The sequence below is a fragment of the Chenopodium album genome, chromosome 23, assembly GCF_948465745.1.
Source record: "Chenopodium album chromosome 23, dcCheAlbu1.1, whole genome shotgun sequence".
In the NCBI taxonomy this organism is placed as follows: domain Eukaryota; kingdom Viridiplantae; phylum Streptophyta; class Magnoliopsida; order Caryophyllales; family Amaranthaceae; genus Chenopodium; species Chenopodium album.
In genome coordinates, this window is record NC_137856.1 from 2466535 (window position 1) to 2486497 (window position 19963).

The window sequence follows — 19963 nt, forward strand, 5'->3', positions numbered from 1 at the left end:
TTTGTGTACGATCTTGTAGATTGTTTGTTGATGATTGTTGATTTTTTTTTTTTTAAACAAATTAAATTTCAGATTTTGAATTTCAAGTTTTTGAGAGAGTTTGGAGTAAGAGAGATGGTGAATGTGGTTAAAGGGAGCATGTGAGTCGTTGAGTGAAAAAACCGTGTCTATATATTAGGGGTAAAATTGAAATTTCATACAAAAAATGGGAGCGTTACCCTGTAAATTGTGAGCGACGAATAACAACTCCCCATTTTAGTGCCAACCAACATGTTTTATTTTTTGACTTATTAAAAATCCTAACAAAAACCAGCAGTTGAAGAAATCCCCGCGAAAATGGATTTTCCTTCACTCTCCTCCACCACACACTACCACTCGACTTCACCCACTCCCACTTTCTCTCTCCTCTCTCACCCTCGATTTTCTCTCTCCTCCAACTACTCCGGCGAACCTCCTTCTTCTCCCTCCTCTTCCCCGCATTTTCCGCCCCATATTCGCCGCCCCAAAACCCTCAAAACCACCACTTCCAAACCCCCCCCACCACCACCTCCTCCTCCTAAACCCCCTTCAAATCCCCTCAAATCTCTCCGTTTTCCCCAAAATACCCCTTCCCCATCTCCCCATAATCTCACTGCTAAGCTTCGTCTCTCTAGCAAGATTTCCCCGCCTCCGCCGCCTCCCCCGGTCCCAAACGATGTCGTTTTTGGGGGTGTATTTGATGAGGAAGATGAAGGAGAGAGGGAAGGAGATAAGAGGGGTTCTGGGGTTTCTGGGAAAGTGGAATTTCGGCAAGAGGGTAAGATTTTTGTGGGGAATTTACCATTGTGGATTAAGAAACCCGAGGTTACCGAGTTTTTTCGACAATTCGGGCCGATTAAGAGTGTGATTTTGATCAAAGGGCATGAAGATTTGGAGAGGAATATGGGATTTGGGTTTGTTATATTTGGTGGGGAAATGGCGGAGATATCGGCATTGAAGGCTGTGGAGTTTGATGGGGTGGAGTTTCATGGAAGAGTTTTGACTGTGAAGTTGGATGATGGTAGGAGGTTGAAGACGATTGCACTGGAGAGAGAGAGGTGGGTTCAGAGAGGGGAGGGGAGGGAGTTCCGGTCGAAATGGCATGAGGAGAGGGATGATTCCAGGAAGGTGTTTCGGAAGGTTGTGGAGTCACAGCCGGAGAATTGGCAGGCCGTTGTTCGTGCATTCGAGAGGATTAAGAAGGTATAACTAATTCTGATGCTTTTATACTTGCTGGTTTGCTGCAACATAATATTTGTAGGATGTAATTAATTGAATAATTGTAATTGCATTAGGTGAAGAAGGCTATTCTTCCAAGTTAAAAGAGTTAGGGTTTATTTGATCATTAACATATTTATTCAGTACTAAATTGGGTACTGACTCCCTGTGTTAAAATTTCTGTGTCTTTGCTACTCTAATTGTTCAACCATCCTTTTCTGTGAAGTGTGAGGTTTGCTTATAGTTTCTAATTTAGCCATGTTACCAGTTTGACATAAGCTCTACATTCGCGAGAAAAGCTTGTGTTCAGCTTTAGATTCTTGAGATGTTGGATTGTTATAGACAGGATTTTACCTTTTGCTTACATTGTGGATGCATCATAGATCTGAATGAGATAAGAGTCCGTTCTGAAGTTTGGTGGTTATCTAGTATTTTCCTAAGATGCACTTTGAACACATATAATATAACTAGACAAATGTTCCTTTACTTGTTAAGTTGTATCCTTAGAGGCTTGTGGGATGTTAACTATTAATTGATGGAATTTGAAGAAAAACACTGCTTGCATTTGTGCAATGCCCCTTGTGGATGCCCTAGGCATTGCATCCTATAAGCTAACATTTGAATCCTTTGTAATTTTTTAACACTATTCACAGCCATATCTTAAGATTGGAAGATGGAATGGTTAAAGGTAATGGAATTACCCTATACGTGCACATCAATACATTATATGAGATTTTTAGTATCAAAATTTTCCTAATATAGGTCTGGCTTATATCATTGTACATTTGAAGTTCAAATGGGTTTATATTTTTCCTCATTTTTAATTTGTATGAATTTAGCCATCTAGGAAAGAGTTTGGGCAGATGGTAAAATTTTATGCAAGACGTGGGGACATGCATCGTGCACGTGAAACTTTTGAAAGCATGCGAGCAAGAGGGATTGAGCCAAATTCACATGTATTTACAAGGTAACATAATCCTGGAAACCATTTATTTGGACTATGTCTTTGTCTTGAATTTTATGGATTTCTTCTAAATTGAAGAAATGAAGACACAAGATTTGAATGTATGATTTGCTGCAGATCTAGTCTAAATGCATAAGTCTACTGTGAACAATTATTAACTTGAATGGTATTTTGGATTCAATAAAAATTGAAATTGAATTCTCCTAATTCTGTTACTTATTCTGTCAACTAGTATTCTTCAAATTTTGGGTCCTACTACTTTTGATATGTGATGCAAAGTTTTTCTCTGTGCAGCCTTATTCATGCCTATGCAGTTGGCAGAGACATGGAAGAAGCACTGTCATGTGTGAGGAAGATGAAAGAAGAAGGGATTGAATTGACTTTGGTGACCTATAGCATTCTTGTTGGAGGCTTTGCTAGAGTTGGATATGTCGAGTTAGTAGCTTCTCTTCTAGCATCAATTTATAATCCTTCTGTATTCTTCTGTGCTTGCTTGCAATTTCTAAGTTTTCTTTTCCTCTAAGCTTTGGATTTTTGGTATAGACCACTGTGTTTTTTTTCTTCTGATAAGAAACTAGGGTTCTGTTGTGTCCATTTTTAACTATAAACTTTTCACAACCCTAAGATAGTGTTTTCTCTTGTTGGGATATGAAGCTTGAGTGTCAAAGTTGTTGTCAATTAACCACTAGTAAACATTGCCTTTTTTGGGACTCGTATTGGGCCATTGTTTAGAGTTTAAGAACACAAATATTGGTCTAGTATAGGATTTTGCAAATGAATGAAATGATTTTTCTTGTTGATTCACCAATTACACTTCGAGGAAGGGGGAATTTTTGCACTGGATGTACTTGCTGAAGAAAATTGAGAAAGTTGGTTCAAGATCCCTAATTTACAGTGTGTTTGGATTGAAGGAGATAAAGGGAAAGGAAGGGAAGGGAAGGGAAATGGAGGGGTGGAGTATCTTTCGTTTGAACAACAAATGAGGAAGGAAGGGAATTGGAGGGGAGAGAAATGGAGAGTTAAAATTGTAAGTAGTTGATCTCTCTAACAATGGAGAGATTTGGAAGGAAAACTTATCATCCTCTACCTCCCCTTCTTTTCCTTCCCTTTTCTTTATCCAAACACACTGTTAGTCATGGGACAACCAGAGATTTATTAGAAGAAGTGCTGAATATACATGTCTACCCTGATGAAAAGCAAAACTGTAACTAAAATAAAGATATGGATATATTATTGGTAAGATGATCTTTATATTCAGCAATTAGCCTCACCATTATGACTGTTCATCCCCTTCCATTTTTTAATATTATTTTCTTATCAAATGTGTTTCAAACAGTGTATGTATGAACTATGAAGTAGAAAATGAAATGGTAGAAGAATTATTATGGGAATTTTGAATATAAAGTTGCCTTGATTTTAATGAAAGAGGCTTAAAGTCTTATTCTTAATGAAGATTTTGTCTATTTTTTAAATGAGAAAATAAAGAGAAGCTCCCTTTGATTTTATCTATTTTATGGGAAGAATGTTTTTTACCCTTTGTTCAATTGAAATTCTGTAGTGGTTACTGCTTTTGCATGAACAGTTTTGTTCTATTATGAGTTAAGGAATCTATTTATCTTAACTTTTTCTGGCAAAATATTTGGTTTTATATTATCTATCTTAACAATTTACTTCTCTTCCATTAGAGATGGAAGACCGGAAGATATAGATGAAATGTGATACACTACATTCTAATTTTCCATGATGAAATTCTTGGTCTTCTAGAGTTAATGTAGGGACTGTTAGAACATGACATAATGCCCCTTGCAAGGTTATTGTTAAAGTAATATCTAGCACCCACAGGGAATTTCTTCCAGGGGTGCAATAATCATGATTTGGACTCGTGGCGAGAACACAAATGTAGTTGTCCCAACAGTTTCCTGAATTCCCTTATTGAGTCCATTGATTTCTTCCATCCTCCTATGCGGTTGTGTCTCTAGATTTGTAATGACTGGCATTCATCTGTTGAAAATGAGTTGGATTGGCAAGTCTTGGATAATCATTGCACAAATTTGATTTGTAATGACTGGCATTCATCTATTGATGAGGAAGATTGCTGGTATAGTAACTAGTCTTGGAAAATGTGTGCACAAAATTGATCTTTTGACAATTTTATGGTGGCTTAGGAGGGAGTAAAATTTGAGATGGTAATTCCACAGGGTTCTACTTTAAGTCAAGAAGGTTTGGTTTTTTTTTTTTTTTTTTTTTTTTTTTTTTTTTTTTTTTTTTTTTTTTGTAAAAAAACGAAAAGTCAAGTTGTTAATTTCTGCTTCTTGATGTTTTTAGGGGAACATTGTTAAGACAACTCATCTATATCTGATATTGTGGCTAAAATTATAAAGGATTGAGGTTTTTTGGTTTTTGTTTTTTCCTCCTCATATCCTTTATTTAAAGTGTAGTTGACACTTTTCATTTTTCTTTCCTTTCAAGTTTTAACTACTATTTTAGGTGTAGGGGCAATCATATCACAACATACACATTAAAGTTTGTGTATGAATGTATACAAGCCGGGGTAATAATCTTTGTTAAGGGGGGGGGGGGTGGTTTGAGAAGTCAGTTAGTATACATGTTATTGATGTAGGAAGGTAGGGTTGTAATTGAAGAGAGTGGAGATTTGTTAGGATTTGAGTGGTGGGAGAGGGGGAGTGGGTAAGTGAGTTATGGGTATGATTTGAAAGGGTAGGCTAAAGATGGGAGGTGATTTAGAGTTGTCAAATTTCATCTCTATTCCTCATTTTTTCCATCTCTATTAAAGGTTGCAAACAAACTAAGGGAAAATCATCTGCATTGGTTTGTTCATGTAAGACGGAGACTCGAGGGTGCACCGGTACGAAGAGTGGGAGTGGGACCACGCAGTGGTCAAATGAGGGAGGGGGAGACCGAAAATGACTTGGTTGGAAGGAGTTAGGAAGGATATGAAGTATATGGATTTGCATGAGGATGAGGCACTGGATTGTAAGGGATGGAGGAGAAAGATTTTTGTTGATGACTACACAGAATAATCACTTTTGGTTCATGTAGCCGACCCCACTTATGGGATTAAAGCTTTGATTGATTGATATATTAAAGGTGTCAAATTTCATCTCTATTCTTGTTTTTTTTTTTTTTTTTTTTTTTTTGTTGGGTAGATCTTGTGCATATCGTCAAAGTAGGAAAATGAATAAATGGGATTCCCTGCTTTACCTAATCTATTATATTGTAGATATATAGGTATGTGCAGTTTACCTCACAGGGTTTTAGGTTTGATTTATGAAAAATATAAAGTATAAAAAACTGTAGCTCTGCTGGTCTAATGGTCTATAGATAACCTTTTCTTAGCAAGGTTGTCTTTTGGCCTCACTTTCTCCTTTTTGTATTTAACTCTGGATATAAGTTGTTGTTGTTGTTGTTGTTGGTGTGTGTGTGTGTGTGTGTTTCCATCTAATGCTTGCTGATGTTCTCTTGGAAGGGCTGCAGATCAATGGTTCAAAGAGGCAAAAGAGAAGCATACAACACTTAATGCAATAGTCTATGGAAATATAATCTATGCCTATTGGTCAGCGCTCATATAAGATATAACCCTATACCATTCGATATAAAATTTTATCTATATTGAAATATTTATTTGCCCCTAAAAGAAATTTTACTTACATTATGTTCATTTTGCTTTATTTATGCAGTCAAACTTGTAATATGGATCGTGCAGAAGCGCTTGTTAGGGAGATGGAAGAACAGGGTATTGATGCCCCAATTGACATATATCACACAATGATGGATGGTTACACCATGATTGGCGATGAAGAAAAATGTTTGATTGTCTTTGAGAGACTGAAGGTATTGCCAATTTAATTAAGTGCTTAATTATTCATATATCCCATATGATTAATGGAATATGCTGATGTATTGTTAATATAAATTCATATTGTGAGTATAATCTGTCAAATACTTATTTTTATCTTTTTTTTATCGTAACTATTGCTTCTTGTTATTTTTGCCCTTTGATGTGGGATGAAGTGAAGGATATCTCACATGGAATAGACTTTAGTCTTTGGTTTGAAAGGTGGGTTGTTTTTATTTGATGCATAATTTTTCAAATGTTCCTTATGTGCACTCAGATGCTGGAGACACTTTTTACTATTGTCAATCTGAGCTATTACCTTACACCTTACTTGCTTGGTAGACTTCCAGACCACAAATTTTAACTGCATTTAAATTATTCATATATATATATCATAAACAAATAAATGATGTAAAGATAGCTCATTTTACAAAGTTTCCTTGTAGCGATTTTGGGTACCAAAATCCAATAAAAATGTGGCTATCTGCTGGATCAATGAAAAAGAGATAATTTAGTTGTCGTTATGGGTAACTGAGAAAAGTGATGGCTCTAAATTTGTCTTTGAGATTATGAATGTAAAAAGTCTCATCAAATCATCAAGATTCTTATTGAGATCATAGTTGGAGCAATGTTTATTTTTGAGAGAAATAGTTTTGATCTTATATATTATTACCTTGATACCCTCTTTCAGTCTCTTTTGTCGAGGAGGAGGTAGCTACATCTACTTTATTCATTTTTTATTTTATTTTTTGTTGAGTTGAAAGTTAGATCTATGATTTTAAGGGTTGGTTGGCTCCTTATCATTGATGGCTGAGGAAACTAGTGCAGAAGCTTTTTGGAGAAAAGATGAAACGAACATTTGATGTGGGGGATAAATGCTATCAGTTTATTATGCTCTTTGAGATAGGTATGACAACCTCTCAGATCCTTGGACAAGGTGACTTCTCAAATTATTGATTTTTTAAAAATTGATACAGGAGGCTAGATATACTAAATAGAAGATCCATTATAGCAACATGGGATAGAACCCTTCTTTTCAGTAGAAAAGTAAGGAAAAAATTCACCAGATGGTGACTGAAGGTCTATTAATAATAAGGAAAGAGTCTTGTAGAATATTTGGGATGTAATTTAGTGATGGATGATATTGGAGATAGACTCTCATGTCATGGTCTTCAACTTTGGTTTTTAGAAATCTTATGTTAGATGTGCTGAACTCTAAGAAATAAAGGTGAACCAAGGAAAATCTTGGTGGTTGATGAAGGTCATGAAGCATGATTGTATACATTTTGCAGTTGTTTTTAATTGATGGTTCTGTTTCTCTGTAGGTTGGAATAAGAGGACTAGTTTCTACCTTTTGTTGTTACCTTGGTAAGAGATATTTGAGTTGCTTTTTCTGGAGAAGTGTTGAGTGTATTGTGATGGACGGCTTCAATATTGGTTCAGTTGAGATCCTTTAATGATTTGGTTATGCTGTGAAGAGAATTTCATGATTCTGTTTTTCCATTCGATTTTAGACATGTGTCCTGCCTTAGTTTGAACCCTTTACTTTAGCATAGTTTAGTTGGATTTAATAATGATCAACTTATGTAAGGTGCTGTTTGTGGGTTTTTATTTTTCCTTACACTATGCTATTGCCATAACATAATCTTGTTTTGTTCAGGGAGGAGGGATAAGTGAGTTAGAAAAGTAATGCCATAAATAAGAAATGTTTGGGGAGAGGTTATCATGTTGAATATTACCGAGAGTTTGATTATATTTTGGGAGAGAACAAGCCCCTCAAATGATTGTACCTATCCATTGCTATTGTTGTTTTCCAGATTATATAAATCAAGCTTCATTGTTTTCTTAATCTTTACATTTTATCACTTGAGTCTGTCCTATGCTATCTTTATTCATAGCATTGCAGCCTAGGAAAATGGCATCACTCTTATTTTTGGAATAGGTATTTCTCCTCATACCTTATTGATATTTAAAAATGAAATTTATGGAATTCATTCTCTAAAAAGGAATTTGCTAGTATTATAACATTAATTTATGGACTCCAATGCCTCCCTCATTGCTGAACAGTTAAAGGATGCCTGTTCAATTCCTTATTTAATTCCTTTCCCATCTATAATACCCCCAACCCCACAGCCCAAAAATAAAAGTACAAAACTCATTAAGTCTTTAATAATGAGGGTCAAAGCCTCAATTTTACAAATAAGGTCAAACTAGCAAAGCCTCAAAGTTGCAAACAAGATCAAACTAGTGAAGCCATAAAGTTGCAAAGAAGATCAAAGTAGTGAAGCCTCAATGTTGCAAAAAAGATCAAACTAGTGACGATTTAATAAAAAAATAAAATTGAGATACTTACCTTTCCAACTTAGATGAACTTTTGGTTCTCATCTTCTGACAAATCTGGAATATTTAATCCAATGTGTCTGCTTAATGGATCAGGAACACTATCAAATAAAGTTCATCTAACATTTTTTCAAATTATCATGCTAAGTTAGTAAGTTGTAAGTCATATTTTGGTTCTGAAATTATGAACCTATGAAGATGATGATGAGTATGGTGACAATATCATTGTTTTTAGTATTACACATCCTTTTCAGAATTAGTAATTAGAAAAGATTCGAGGTTTAGGTTTCAATTACTTGGTTTCTTAGAATACCTCTTGTGCGTTATGCTTAAAGACTTAAAGTCACCATTGTCATGACCTCCATGCTGTTTTGATCACTAGTCATGATTGTCTTCCAGCGTTCGTATTACACTTGGATAAAATAAAATAAAAAAAAAAAAATTTAAAAAAAAAGAAGAGGATTTTAAAAAATTATCTTGGGAGAATGTTAGGCTTCTAAGAAGGAGCACATTAAGAAAATGGAGGTTACAAAAATGCGCATGTTAAGGTGAATGTGCGGGAACACTTTAAGATATAGAATCAGAGTAGGTTATTCGCAAGTAAGTAGGTGTGGCAGGCATTGCAGACAAACTAAGGAAAAATCGTCTGCGTTGGTTTGGGCATGTAAGATGGAGACCCGAGGGTGCACCTGTACGAAGAGTGCAAGAGTGGGACCACGGAGGGGTTAAATGAGGGAGAGGGAGATCGAAAATGACTTAGTTGGAAGGAGTTAGGAAGGATATGAAGTATATAGATTTGCATGAGGATGAGACATTGGATTATAAGGGTTGGAGCTTGGAGGAGGAAGATTTTTGTAGATGACTACACGGAATAATCACCTTGGTTCATGTAGCCGACTCCACTTGTGGGATTAAGGATTTGATTGATTGATTGATTGATCTTGGGAGAATTCTAGGTTGAGAGGATTGAGGGAGGGGAAGTTTCATAATTTTACCAAGCTTCTTATTGCCTCTGACTTTCCCCCATACAGGATGACCCTATATCTGCTTTATGTATTTATGGAGAGATCTTGTTCCAGAAACTGTGACATAACATGGAATTCTCATTATTAAGATCAGTGGGAACACCCTTCTTGCATATTGTTCTAGATCAGGGAATTAAAGCAATCAGCGGTGTAAATGGGCGAGGCTGCTAGTCTAGCTTCAGTCTTTATTAATGTGATAGTCCCTCAGGAGATTTGGATGTTGATCCCTCTAAGTATATTCACCTCGTATATTTCAGTGATAAGTTCTGATCACTACCTTTTCATTTCATATCGAAGTGTGGGTCCTCTGTAAGTTAGAGGAACAACTAGCATTTTTTTTTAATTGATGAATATTCCACTAATATGGTTCAGGTAAAGAAATAATGATTTGTAAACAATAAAACTTGTTATCTTCAATGTTTTCCCAGGAAGTTGTTGGGTGTCAATGTGTCACAGTGCATATGGTCAATTTCCGGTCAGGCAGTCAGCCTTTATTCTAGATGTGGTTCTTGCTACTTTCATGAGTGTGAATATAGGTATGAGGCTATCAGTAGAGTGAGCTTGCTAGATTCAATTTCTATGCTTTGCTGTATTGGCTGCAGAAGATTCCTCCTGTCTTTGCAGAGATGCTCCTCGTAAATCGAATGTCTATACTGGCCTAATGAGGTGTCCTTTGTCACCAGAGAAAATGATGATACTGAAAATTATAAATTAATGATATTTGGAATTTATTGTTTAGCTAATGCAATCTTCTCACTGGTACAATAAGAATGATTTGGAGTTGGATTTGCTATTCTGTTGAACACTTGAACATGGAATATAACTGTCAATCTGATGGGCATGCAAATCTGTGCATCTCATCTTTTAGATATTCAAGTGTAACCTTTGACAATTATAGTCCTTTTGAACATACATCTTGGAAATTATAAAACTGTGTAAATGTCATTTTCTTTTGTTTCATGTCTAATTGCTCACTGCATTGTGTTTATTTTTTTCCCCTCTGATTTGTTATGGATGTCTTGTGTTTCCAGGAATGTGGCTTTGTGCCCTCAGTTGTCACCTATGGATGTCTATTGAATATTTACACAAAGGTACCTCTAATCTTTTTAACTTCCTCACTGATTCATTCCTCTGTTTCTCTCTCTCCAATATAGATCTCCAGTAGTGTGCAAAAGTCATGGAAAGTTTTCAAGTTTCAAAGCTTGAGAACTTATTACTGAATTATTCACTTTTTCTTCAGTCTGGAAAAGTTTCCAAGGCCCTTGAAGTTAGTGAAATGATGAAATCTGCTGGGATCAAACATAACATGAAGACTTATTCCATGTTGATTAATGGATTTGTGAGGTTAAAAGATTGGGCCAATGCATTTGCTATTTTTGAAGATGTTATGAGAGATGGCCTGAAACCTGATGTAGTACTCTACAATAATATAATTCGAGCTTTTTCGGGAATGGGTAACATGGACCGTGCCATTCGCTTGGTTGAGCAAATGAAGAAAGAACAGCATAAACCCTCAACAAGGTCATTCATGCCCATAATTCATGGCTTTGCAAGAGCTGGAGAAATGAGAAGAGCCCTTGAGGTTTTCAATATGATGCGAAGGAATGGATGTATCCCAACTGTTCACACATTCAATGCATTAATCCTGGGCCTTGTAGAGAAGCGACAGGTAAAGATAGTTGTTGATAATATGAATTAATGATTGAAGATGGCTGTTTTCCTATTCTTCCGGGTTCTGTGTTTACTGTCTAACATTGGTCCTCCTAAGCCTTCTAGTATGTACCAGTTGAAGATTTGTCTGGGATGAAAATATGACATCCCTTAGTCCAGTCTGACTAAGTGTTCCATTACACGTCTTAGTCACAGATTTTTGTAGAGTTTTGCATGAATAGCAATACAATAAATCAATTTGAAACGCCCTAAAATAGTAAGAGGGTATGTATATGTATTAAGAAAGAGTCTCGTCTGAACCAGTCATATCCCTTGAGTAACATTTGCGCTATACTATACTAATCTTTTAGCGGCCTATATGTATGTGTTTGATCACAAGGTCTGTAGGACAGTTCATTTATACGTCATAAGTTAGCTTAAACTTCTTGTAGTGTCTCACTCTTTACTCCCCCTGTTTTGTTTTAAGTGCAGCATTTTGTCTTTTTGTACCATTCATCTAATCCACTTTAAAAAGTGATAGTGATTACATCAGGAAAATAAATAGTCTTGTGGGTATTTGTTGGAATCTTCTCAATGAATAGTTTATTAATTATAATTTATTAACAATTGTTATTATTTTTACTTATTGTGGCATTTAGTAACCCCCTTGATAATTGAAGATATTCTTGGTCTAAGTTTTGCATTGGCATATGTGCCCATGAGAAATGGTGCACTTAAAAAACACACACACACACACACACACACACACAAAAAAAAAGCTCCTAGCATGTAGCCATATACTAGTGTTGTGCGAATTTTCAGGTACACAGGGGTAGTGAGGACACCTAGCTCAGTATTTTTATGCTCATTTGAAGCTCTCTAAATAACCAAAAGTTGGGCAATACACAATGGAGATTCTTTAGTGTTTAATAATGAAGATCTTATCCCGTGACTTTGAAATTTATGCCCCAAAGAAGTGCACCCTTGTTGAAGTTGAATGAGATTTTTATTTTGTAATCTGAAATATTTTGCTTTTAGGATCTATATTATCTAGCATTTAAAGATGTGAGGTGCATGACACAAAAGTGGGCTTGTTCACTGTTGACATGAGAGTCAGGCTTGCATCTAGGTGAAACAAGATGCATATTTTCACTAATTAAATTGTAGTCGTATAGAATGTATATGCATATAATCACATTATAAAATTAGCCGAAATGACTAATTTTTTTAATAGTAATGCAGTGCAGTACCTCATCATATAAATATAAGAAATATAGCATTAACTATTTTTCCCCCTTTAATGATAGACCTTGAAAGAGATAGTAGCTTGTTAGTTAGGCTTCTTGTATATGTGTAGCTGTGCCTCCATTGCCCTAGTGCATCTCAGTAAAGTTGCTTTGCCCCAGACCAATAAAGGCAACCAAGCCTGGGCACCTTGGTGTGTATAAGACTATTAGTCGGTTCTGAGGTAATCTTTCCCCTTCCCAGAAGTCGAACAAAGAGAAAAGGTGAATGGGGCATCATTATACAACATTCTTGGTGCTCAGAAACCAATCCCCCCCCCCCCCCCCCAAACTTGTGTCAGCCAAACACATTTCTTATGTAAGCAATTCCGTACATGTCCAAGTGGATTCTGGATCAATGGTGTAACTGATTTCAAATATTCTTTTAGGACTCATAGGTTGCTACCCTAGTATCCATGTTGGCACAAATGATAAACACTTACCAATGCTTTTGACTGTTTTGAGGCCACTGTGAATGCTGTTTTGGTTTCTTTTTACTGTCTGCTGAAACTTTCATATGTGGAGTGAATTTTTAAGCTCTAATTATCATCTCATGGCCTGCATACGGTTAGATTTTATATTCTAGTATGCTTCATTTCAGATGGAGAAAGCTGTTGAAATATTAGATGAGATGTCGTTGGCAGGGGTGGGCCCAAATGAGCACACGTACACGACAATTATGCAAGGCTACGCAGCTCAGGGTGACACTGGAAAAGCTTTTGAATATTTTACTAAAGTAAAAGAGGATGGACTTCAGCTTGATGTGTTTGCATATGAAGCATTGCTCAAGGCATGTTGCAAAGCTGGGAGGATGCAAAGTGCTCTGGCAGTTACTAGAGAGATGAGTGCTCAGAATATCCCAAGGAATACATTTTTGTATAACATATTAGTTGACGGGTAATGCTCAAGTTTTTTTTAATATTATATCAACGAGCCATTACCACCAATTGGGCAACTTTTACTTTTGCTATGTCTGCTATGTGCTAGTGTTTGTTACCCCAGACCCCTAAGAGCAGGGAAAGTCCCCGATTTCTTTTTGATGCTTCGACAGCTTTTGCTTATAGACTGCTATAGTTTCATACCTCATGTTTAATCATGTAGATGGGCTCGAAGAGGCGATGTTTGGGAGGCTTCTGACTTGTTGCAACAAATGAGAGAAGATGGGGTGCTACCTGATATTCATACTTACACATCCTTCATAAATGCATGCTGCAAGGCTGGAGATATGACTGTATGTTTATACAATTTATGCTAACTTCTGTTTGTTATTCACAGCATTTGAGTTTTTATGTCCTGCCTGTATATCTCTCTCAATTTCTATTGTGTTCTCCTTTGGAGATGACTGTGTTTTTTTTTTTTTTTTTTTTTTTGGGTGGGGGGTGGGGATATTATGTCTGTCCAAACCTTCTCTTCCTTCATGAATTTACTTCTGCCTCTTTGGACATTCTTTCTGTTGTGCTATTTTCTGAGGAAAACCTTGTGGTAAAAACCTCTTAAGCAGATACTTTGCTAGTGTCGTTTCTTAGAAAATCCTCTTTCTGTATTTTACTTGATTGTGACATTCTGTTGCTTTCTTCTTTTTGGCTCAGAGAGCAGCAAAGACAATTCAAGAAATGAAAGCTGTTGGAGTGAAGCCTAATGTTAAGACTTACACAACATTGATACATGGTTGGGCTCGTGCATCTCTCCCGGAGAAGGCACTAAAATGTTTTGACGAGATGAAGTCTGCTGGCTTGAAGCCAGATAAAGCTGTGTATCATTGCCTAATGACATCATTATTGTCACGAGCAACTGTAGCAGAAGAGTACATATGTTCCGGAATTCTGAATATATCTAGAGAAATGATAGAATCTGGCATAACTGTTGATATGGGTACTGCAGTTCACTGGTCTAGGTGCTTGCGTAAGACTGAAAGGACAGGCGGTGAACTTACAGAAGCCCTACAGAAGACATTTTCTCCTGATTGGAATGCATTTAGTAATGCCCCAGTGACATATCAACCAGATGCTTGTGCATCAGAATCTGATGCTGATGACATTGATACTTGTTATGAAGGTTTCACGGATAGTGACGATGATGAAGATCACAGAACATTGTTATAGTTAGTTGCTTTGCTGATGAAAGCACAGCGTAGTTTACTTAAGCTGACTAGCTAGCACACTTCCTAACTGGCAGGTCTTCGTTTGTAATTATTGTTACCCTTTTTGTTTTGGCGGGGTTTTTGGGAGGGTTGCTCTGATGTATCATGTATATGATGTATTGTTCTGTATCTGTTCGGGACAGAATTAGGTAATCAGCAATTTATTATTATTGTTATTGTTATTGTTATTATTTGTACTAAAAAGCTGTTATTGTATATTGTAAGTGAATTTGGGAACCAATTAAGCTATACCATAGACACATTCATTATACATAGGGTTAATTGAAACCATTATCATATTCTACTTGTTTTTATCTTCGGTTAATTGTAAAGGCCTTGTTTGGTAAAGAACTTTGTAGAGAGCTTTTACCTTATTTGGCCCTGTTAGAGATTTGATCAATTAAAAAAGCTAATTTAGGTGTTTGATAACTAGACTATTAAAATAGCATTTTGGGCTCAAAATGCTCTTTAAAAATAAGCTCATTATAAGAGCTTTTTACAATTGGTTTATTGAACAATTAGCTTTTTGGCTATTAAATACATTAAAATAGTTAACACAAGTAACACCTAATTACCAAATGCTTTGACACAATCGACTAGTCAAACTAGTTTATAGTCTTTATACAACCAACTAGTCAAATTAACTGATACAATTAGCTACAGCTAATTACCAAATAGGGCCTATATATTTGTAGCACCAAAACTTCAACTGTTGTGAGTTTTTGCAAGATCTGCCACTAATCTTACAACTTCCATTTGGAGAAGGCTTCACCACACAATTATTGTATCTTGGGATAGTTCCTCATAATTGTTGATTACCTGAATGTATGACACAAGTGATAAGCATCAACCTCATTGACTTGACAGGATGTTTGGTGCGTGGGAATAGGAATTCTGTAGGTTGGGATAAATCGAAAAGTTTAATTTGTTGTCGGGAATTCATAAATATATGACCAATCATGCACTATATAAGCTTACCTCTAGCAGGAGTCATAAGGATGTACATTATTGTCCGAACCCTCAGAATAATCACTATCTGAATTTGAACCTGTAACACAATATTGCAATATTATGTTTAATACTGTATGCAATAGTTTTGAGTTTTGACAATGTAGTGTTTATAATGTATATAGTTCTGATTTAAGAGAATTCACCAAAATTGAAAGATGACAATAAAATTCTGCAAAGTACTAAGAATACCATAAGAAATACTCCATAGGAAGGAAATTATTGACTGAAAATTAGAATATGGTGTAAAAAAGTTTACAGTTACCTGCAGATGAAGAATCATCAGCTGCACCATCTTCACCATCTTCTTGAGTAGAACGAATGTCTTTCAGATCAATTGTTATATCTGGAATATGTTCAATCTCAAACCAGCCATCACCTCCCATCATATATCTCGTTTTCAACAAAGGACAATCATCTATAACAAGAGATTCTAGCGACGATGCCAAAGTTGGTCCAGTTGAGAGAGAGTTTAGCACTTTGCAGTGGCTTATTTCTAGATGCTTTAAGGAGGGGAGATCTGGTAGAAATAGAAGCACACTCAACTTGGGGCATTGCTTTATAGAAAGCTTAGAAAGGAGTGTGAAATCACCATAACGTACTCCATCCCAAGTTGCTAATTTAGGCATTCCATCAATTTGTAGTGTCTCCAATTTAGGAAAACCGCAAGGATGTTCACCGGTATACAAACGGTGAATCCTGTAATTGATATCTGTCAATCTGTACATGAAAGTAATATTCAAATACCGGAGATTCGGCAACTTTCCTAATTTGATATGGAGCTCTTCTATTGAACACTTGAGGAGTGTTATACTACAAAGCTTCTGAAACTTTGGAAAGCCTATCCAAGGTGGCAATTTTAAGCCAGGATAGTATAATATCTCCAACTCTTCCAAACATGAATTTGGCTCAAGACGATAAGTAGTCCAAAATATGTCACGTCGCTTTTGATCATCGTAAGATTTGAAGTCATTCCATCTTAGTTGCAACCGAGTAAGATACCGTTTATCAGATAGAGTAGCTGTTTGGGCTTCATGATCAGCCACATTTTCCAAACCAGAGATGCAAAAACTTCCTTCAAGGTTATTCATGTTCTCGAGTTCTCCAATGCTACAACCCTCTCTAGAGTCTACAATGAATGCAGATAGAGTGCGAAGCTCGGTAAGAGCTCCTATACTTTTGGGCATACAAGTGAGCTGGCCCAAAACATCAAAATTAAAATAGCAAAGGCTAGTAAGCTCTTTCATTCCATCAGGAAGATTATATAACTGCATACACCCTTCAAGTCTCAAGGTTTGTAGTTGATGAAGTTTATCAATGGATTCAGGTAAACTCTCAATTAGAGTATACGAAAGATCAAGGTAACGTAAATGTATCACATTCCCTATAGAACTTGGCAACTCAGTTATATGGCTTCCACTCAAATCAAGTGCTTGTATAGACTTATGGGCTATAAACAAATCTGATGGTATTTGTGTCAGAGAAGAGCCATAATTGCGAACAAATAAAAGTGTCCTCAATTCATTGAAAGTTTTTAGTGTCTCAAACGTTCCTTGATCAATGTAATTAGACACTATTGAGACATGCCATCCCACCACAGATGCATCTTCATCTTCTAACATGGCACGAAGATTCTTATTTTGGAGTGTTTGGATCCCATTTAGAAGATTTGTAACCTTGTCATAATTAACTTTGTACTTACTTTTTCCAGTCAAAATATCAACTCTTGCTGGTAAGATGTATTGTCCCTCTAACAGATCATCAAATCTTGTGTTTCCAGCATAATCCATGTAATAATCTCCTAAAAACCCCACAGCCATCCATAACTGGACTAATGTCTCTCTCTCGAATTCATAGTCATCAGGGAAGAGGCAAAAATGAAGCTTTGTCAGCACTCGTCCAGAGCTAACAATAGTTTTCATCCTCATTATTGCTTTGAAAGCCAATGCTAGAGTGCGCCAATGATTATGATTAATCAGCAGTCCTACTACTATTTACATAAATGATAAATCGACGCAATAGATAGTCATTATGTGTCCAAGTTTATAACATAGTTTAGCTTATTACCATAATGAAATGAACGGAAAAGAATAACGAAGCTTCTAGCGTAGTTGTCGACTACGGACGACTACAGATGACTACGGACAACTATAATAAGATATTAAATCTGAACCGTTGATATTGTATGTTGCTTAATCTAAGCCTTTGAATATTACATTTTTAAAAAAATTAAAAAATCTAATTTACACATCATTTAACACACGCCCAGTCAACAACCAGTGAGCAAAGTATTGTTTGTTTTCTTACTTTTAGAGGGTAAATTTTTTTTTTTCCGCATTATAATATCATTATAATATGAAAAACAATCATCCAAATAATTTAATTATAAATTTGATAATAGTCGTTCAATTTTTTTTTTTTTAATAGCATTTGTACAGTTTCATTCCTATTTTAAAAGCTTCATACTTATATTGATAGTTTCAACCTTTTTAATGGCGCACTCCATCTTCAACCTTCAACCTTCATTTTTTGTCCATAACGCATCCTTAAATTACCAAAGTATATATGAAATCAATATATTAATGGTGTAATCATCAAATTTATGCGTCAATTAAAATTAGTTAATGAGATTGAAATCAATTTAATTATATGTACACATAATTTGGTTTAAAAAACATGTATTATCTTATGATTTCATGTTTAATTTTTATTAGTCGTATGATTTCGTGTTCAATTTTTATTAGTCATATGATTTTTGAGTAATATGCCATTGTTGAGTATTGAAGATAACACCATTGATGAACTCTTTTTTTTTTTTTTTTCTTTTAATAGCCACCATTGATGAACTTGAGAGTTAGTTTATGTTGAAAATTTTTTTTTTTGAAAGACTTACGTAAATTTAGTCTTTTTGTTAGATTTTGAGAGCATTATTTGGGGAGAAAATATATGACAAAATCACAAAATCTTTTTCAATATATGATTTTTTTTTGACAGGATATTTGATTATTTTAATTATGATTAAAATTATAAGGGTAAACCTTTCATTTATTGTTTGACGATTAAATAATTAAGAATCTGTTTTTTTATTTAAAAAAAAAAAAAAAAAAAAAAAAAAAAAAAAAAAAAAAAAAAAAAAAAACTGTCTAACATAAAATCAAGTTCTATTTTTGGCCAATTGCAATTTGCAAATCAAGTTCTCAGTTTCTCTATCTCCCAAATTCCCAATCAAAGCAAAGCAAAGCTAGTGTATAAATACGATAAACATTTAACATGGTGGTATCATATATAATAAAAATTAAAAATAAAAAATAAAGTGCGGCTTTTGTTAATAAAAAGATATAAATTGCATTGAAACCTACCAATTTTTATTTATTTATTTATTTTACGAAAAAACCATACCTAGCGGTTTCCTTTAACCATGGTGATATTTTAAATTATCTCAAGTAGTTGTAAAAAAAATTAACTCAAGTAACAAAAATCAGTGGGCCAAATGATATGATTCTTGCGTGGACCTGGTCCACAATAATATTATTGTGGACCCGAGCTTTATACACACGCAACTGACATTATATTGAACATAGTGACCCTTATTTTTAACATAGTTACCTTATTTTTAACATAGTAACCTTTATTAAAAGTTGTATAACGTTTATTACTATTGTGAACTTGAAGTTCGACGTTATGATCCTAATTTTATCATAGTGACCTTTATTATTTATATTGACCTTATAAAATATATCATTAAAAAAAATTAACCTCTTATAGCCTATATATTACAAAAATGACTTTTATTTTCAACATAGTGACCTTCATTTTATCATAGTGACTTTTTTTTAATAAATAAAATAATCATAGTTTCTCTAATGTTAGTGGTCCACAATAAATTAGTGTGAACCAAGTCCATTTAAGAATTAATTCACACTAATTTATTGTGGACCACTAACATTAGAGAAACTATGGTTGATTTATTAATAAAAAAAAAGTCACTATAATAAAATGAAGGTCACTATGTTGAAAATAAAAGACATTTTGGTAATATATAGGCTATAAGAGGTTAATTTTTTTAATGAAATATTTTATAAGGTCAATATAAATAATAAAGCTAGGTCACTATGTTAAAATTTAGGTCATAACGTCGTACTTCAAGTTCACAATAGTATTAAACGTTATACAACTTTTAATAAAGGTTATTATGTTAAAAATAAGGTTATTATGTTAAAAATAAGGGTTACTATGTTCAATATAATATCAGTTGCGTGTGTATAAACCTCGGGTCCATAATAAAATTATTGTGTATACATAACGTCATATATTTTCAAATTCATTAATTCTTCACCTACTTTTTTTTTAAATCATCAAAAAGTATTTTTAATCTTGTTAATTGGGTGATTCCAGGTCTTGGGTGGGTATCCCTACCTTGTTAGGGTATGATGAAAGAGAGGGTTGATCTTATTAAATTGC

General features: G+C 34.9%; 2 protein-coding genes across 2 annotated transcripts; one reads left to right on the forward strand and one right to left on the reverse strand.

Annotated features, from left to right (window-relative positions):
* Positions 1 to 325: 325 nt before the first annotated feature.
* On the forward strand, positions 326 to 14765 carry LOC145609221 (uncharacterized). The gene is made up of 10 exons (XM_081664761.1): positions 326 to 1221; positions 2076 to 2203; positions 2495 to 2635; positions 5688 to 5774; positions 5899 to 6052; positions 10453 to 10512; positions 10662 to 11090; positions 12956 to 13251; positions 13456 to 13585; positions 13944 to 14765. The coding sequence occupies exons 1-10, from the start codon at positions 337 to 339 to the stop codon at positions 14454 to 14456; spliced, it is 2823 nt and encodes a 940-aa protein (XP_081520887.1). The 5' UTR covers positions 326 to 336; the 3' UTR covers positions 14457 to 14765.
* A 196-nt stretch (positions 14766 to 14961) lies between these two features.
* Positions 14962 to 17430, reverse strand: LOC145609576 (putative disease resistance protein RGA3). The gene is made up of 3 exons (XM_081665028.1): positions 15768 to 17430; positions 15473 to 15542; positions 14962 to 15388 (listed from the first exon to the last, which is right to left on the reverse strand). The coding sequence occupies exons 1-2, from the start codon at positions 17428 to 17430 to the stop codon at positions 15475 to 15477; spliced, it is 1731 nt and encodes a 576-aa protein (XP_081521154.1). The 3' UTR covers positions 14962 to 15388; positions 15473 to 15474.
* Between the last annotated feature and the right edge of the window lie 2533 nt (positions 17431 to 19963).

Bases quoted from the DNA above. Each gene is read 5' to 3' on its own strand.
- LOC145609221 (XM_081664761.1), top strand. From the start codon at position 337: ATGGATTTTCCTTCACTCTCCTCCACCACACACTACCACTCGACTTCA. The intron at 13,252-13,455 runs GTAATGCTCAAG...TTAATCATGTAG, and splicing joins TATAACATATTAGTTGACGG to ATGGGCTCGAAGAGGCGATG. The intron at 13,586-13,943 runs GTATGTTTATAC...TTTTTGGCTCAG, and splicing joins GCAAGGCTGGAGATATGACT to AGAGCAGCAAAGACAATTCA.
- LOC145609576 (XM_081665028.1), bottom strand. From the start codon at position 17,430: ATGAGGATGAAAACTATTGTTAGCTCTGGACGAGTGCTGACAAAGCTT. The intron at 15,543-15,767 runs GTAACTGTAAAC...ATTGTGTTACAG, and splicing joins TGATGATTCTTCATCTGCAG to GTTCAAATTCAGATAGTGAT.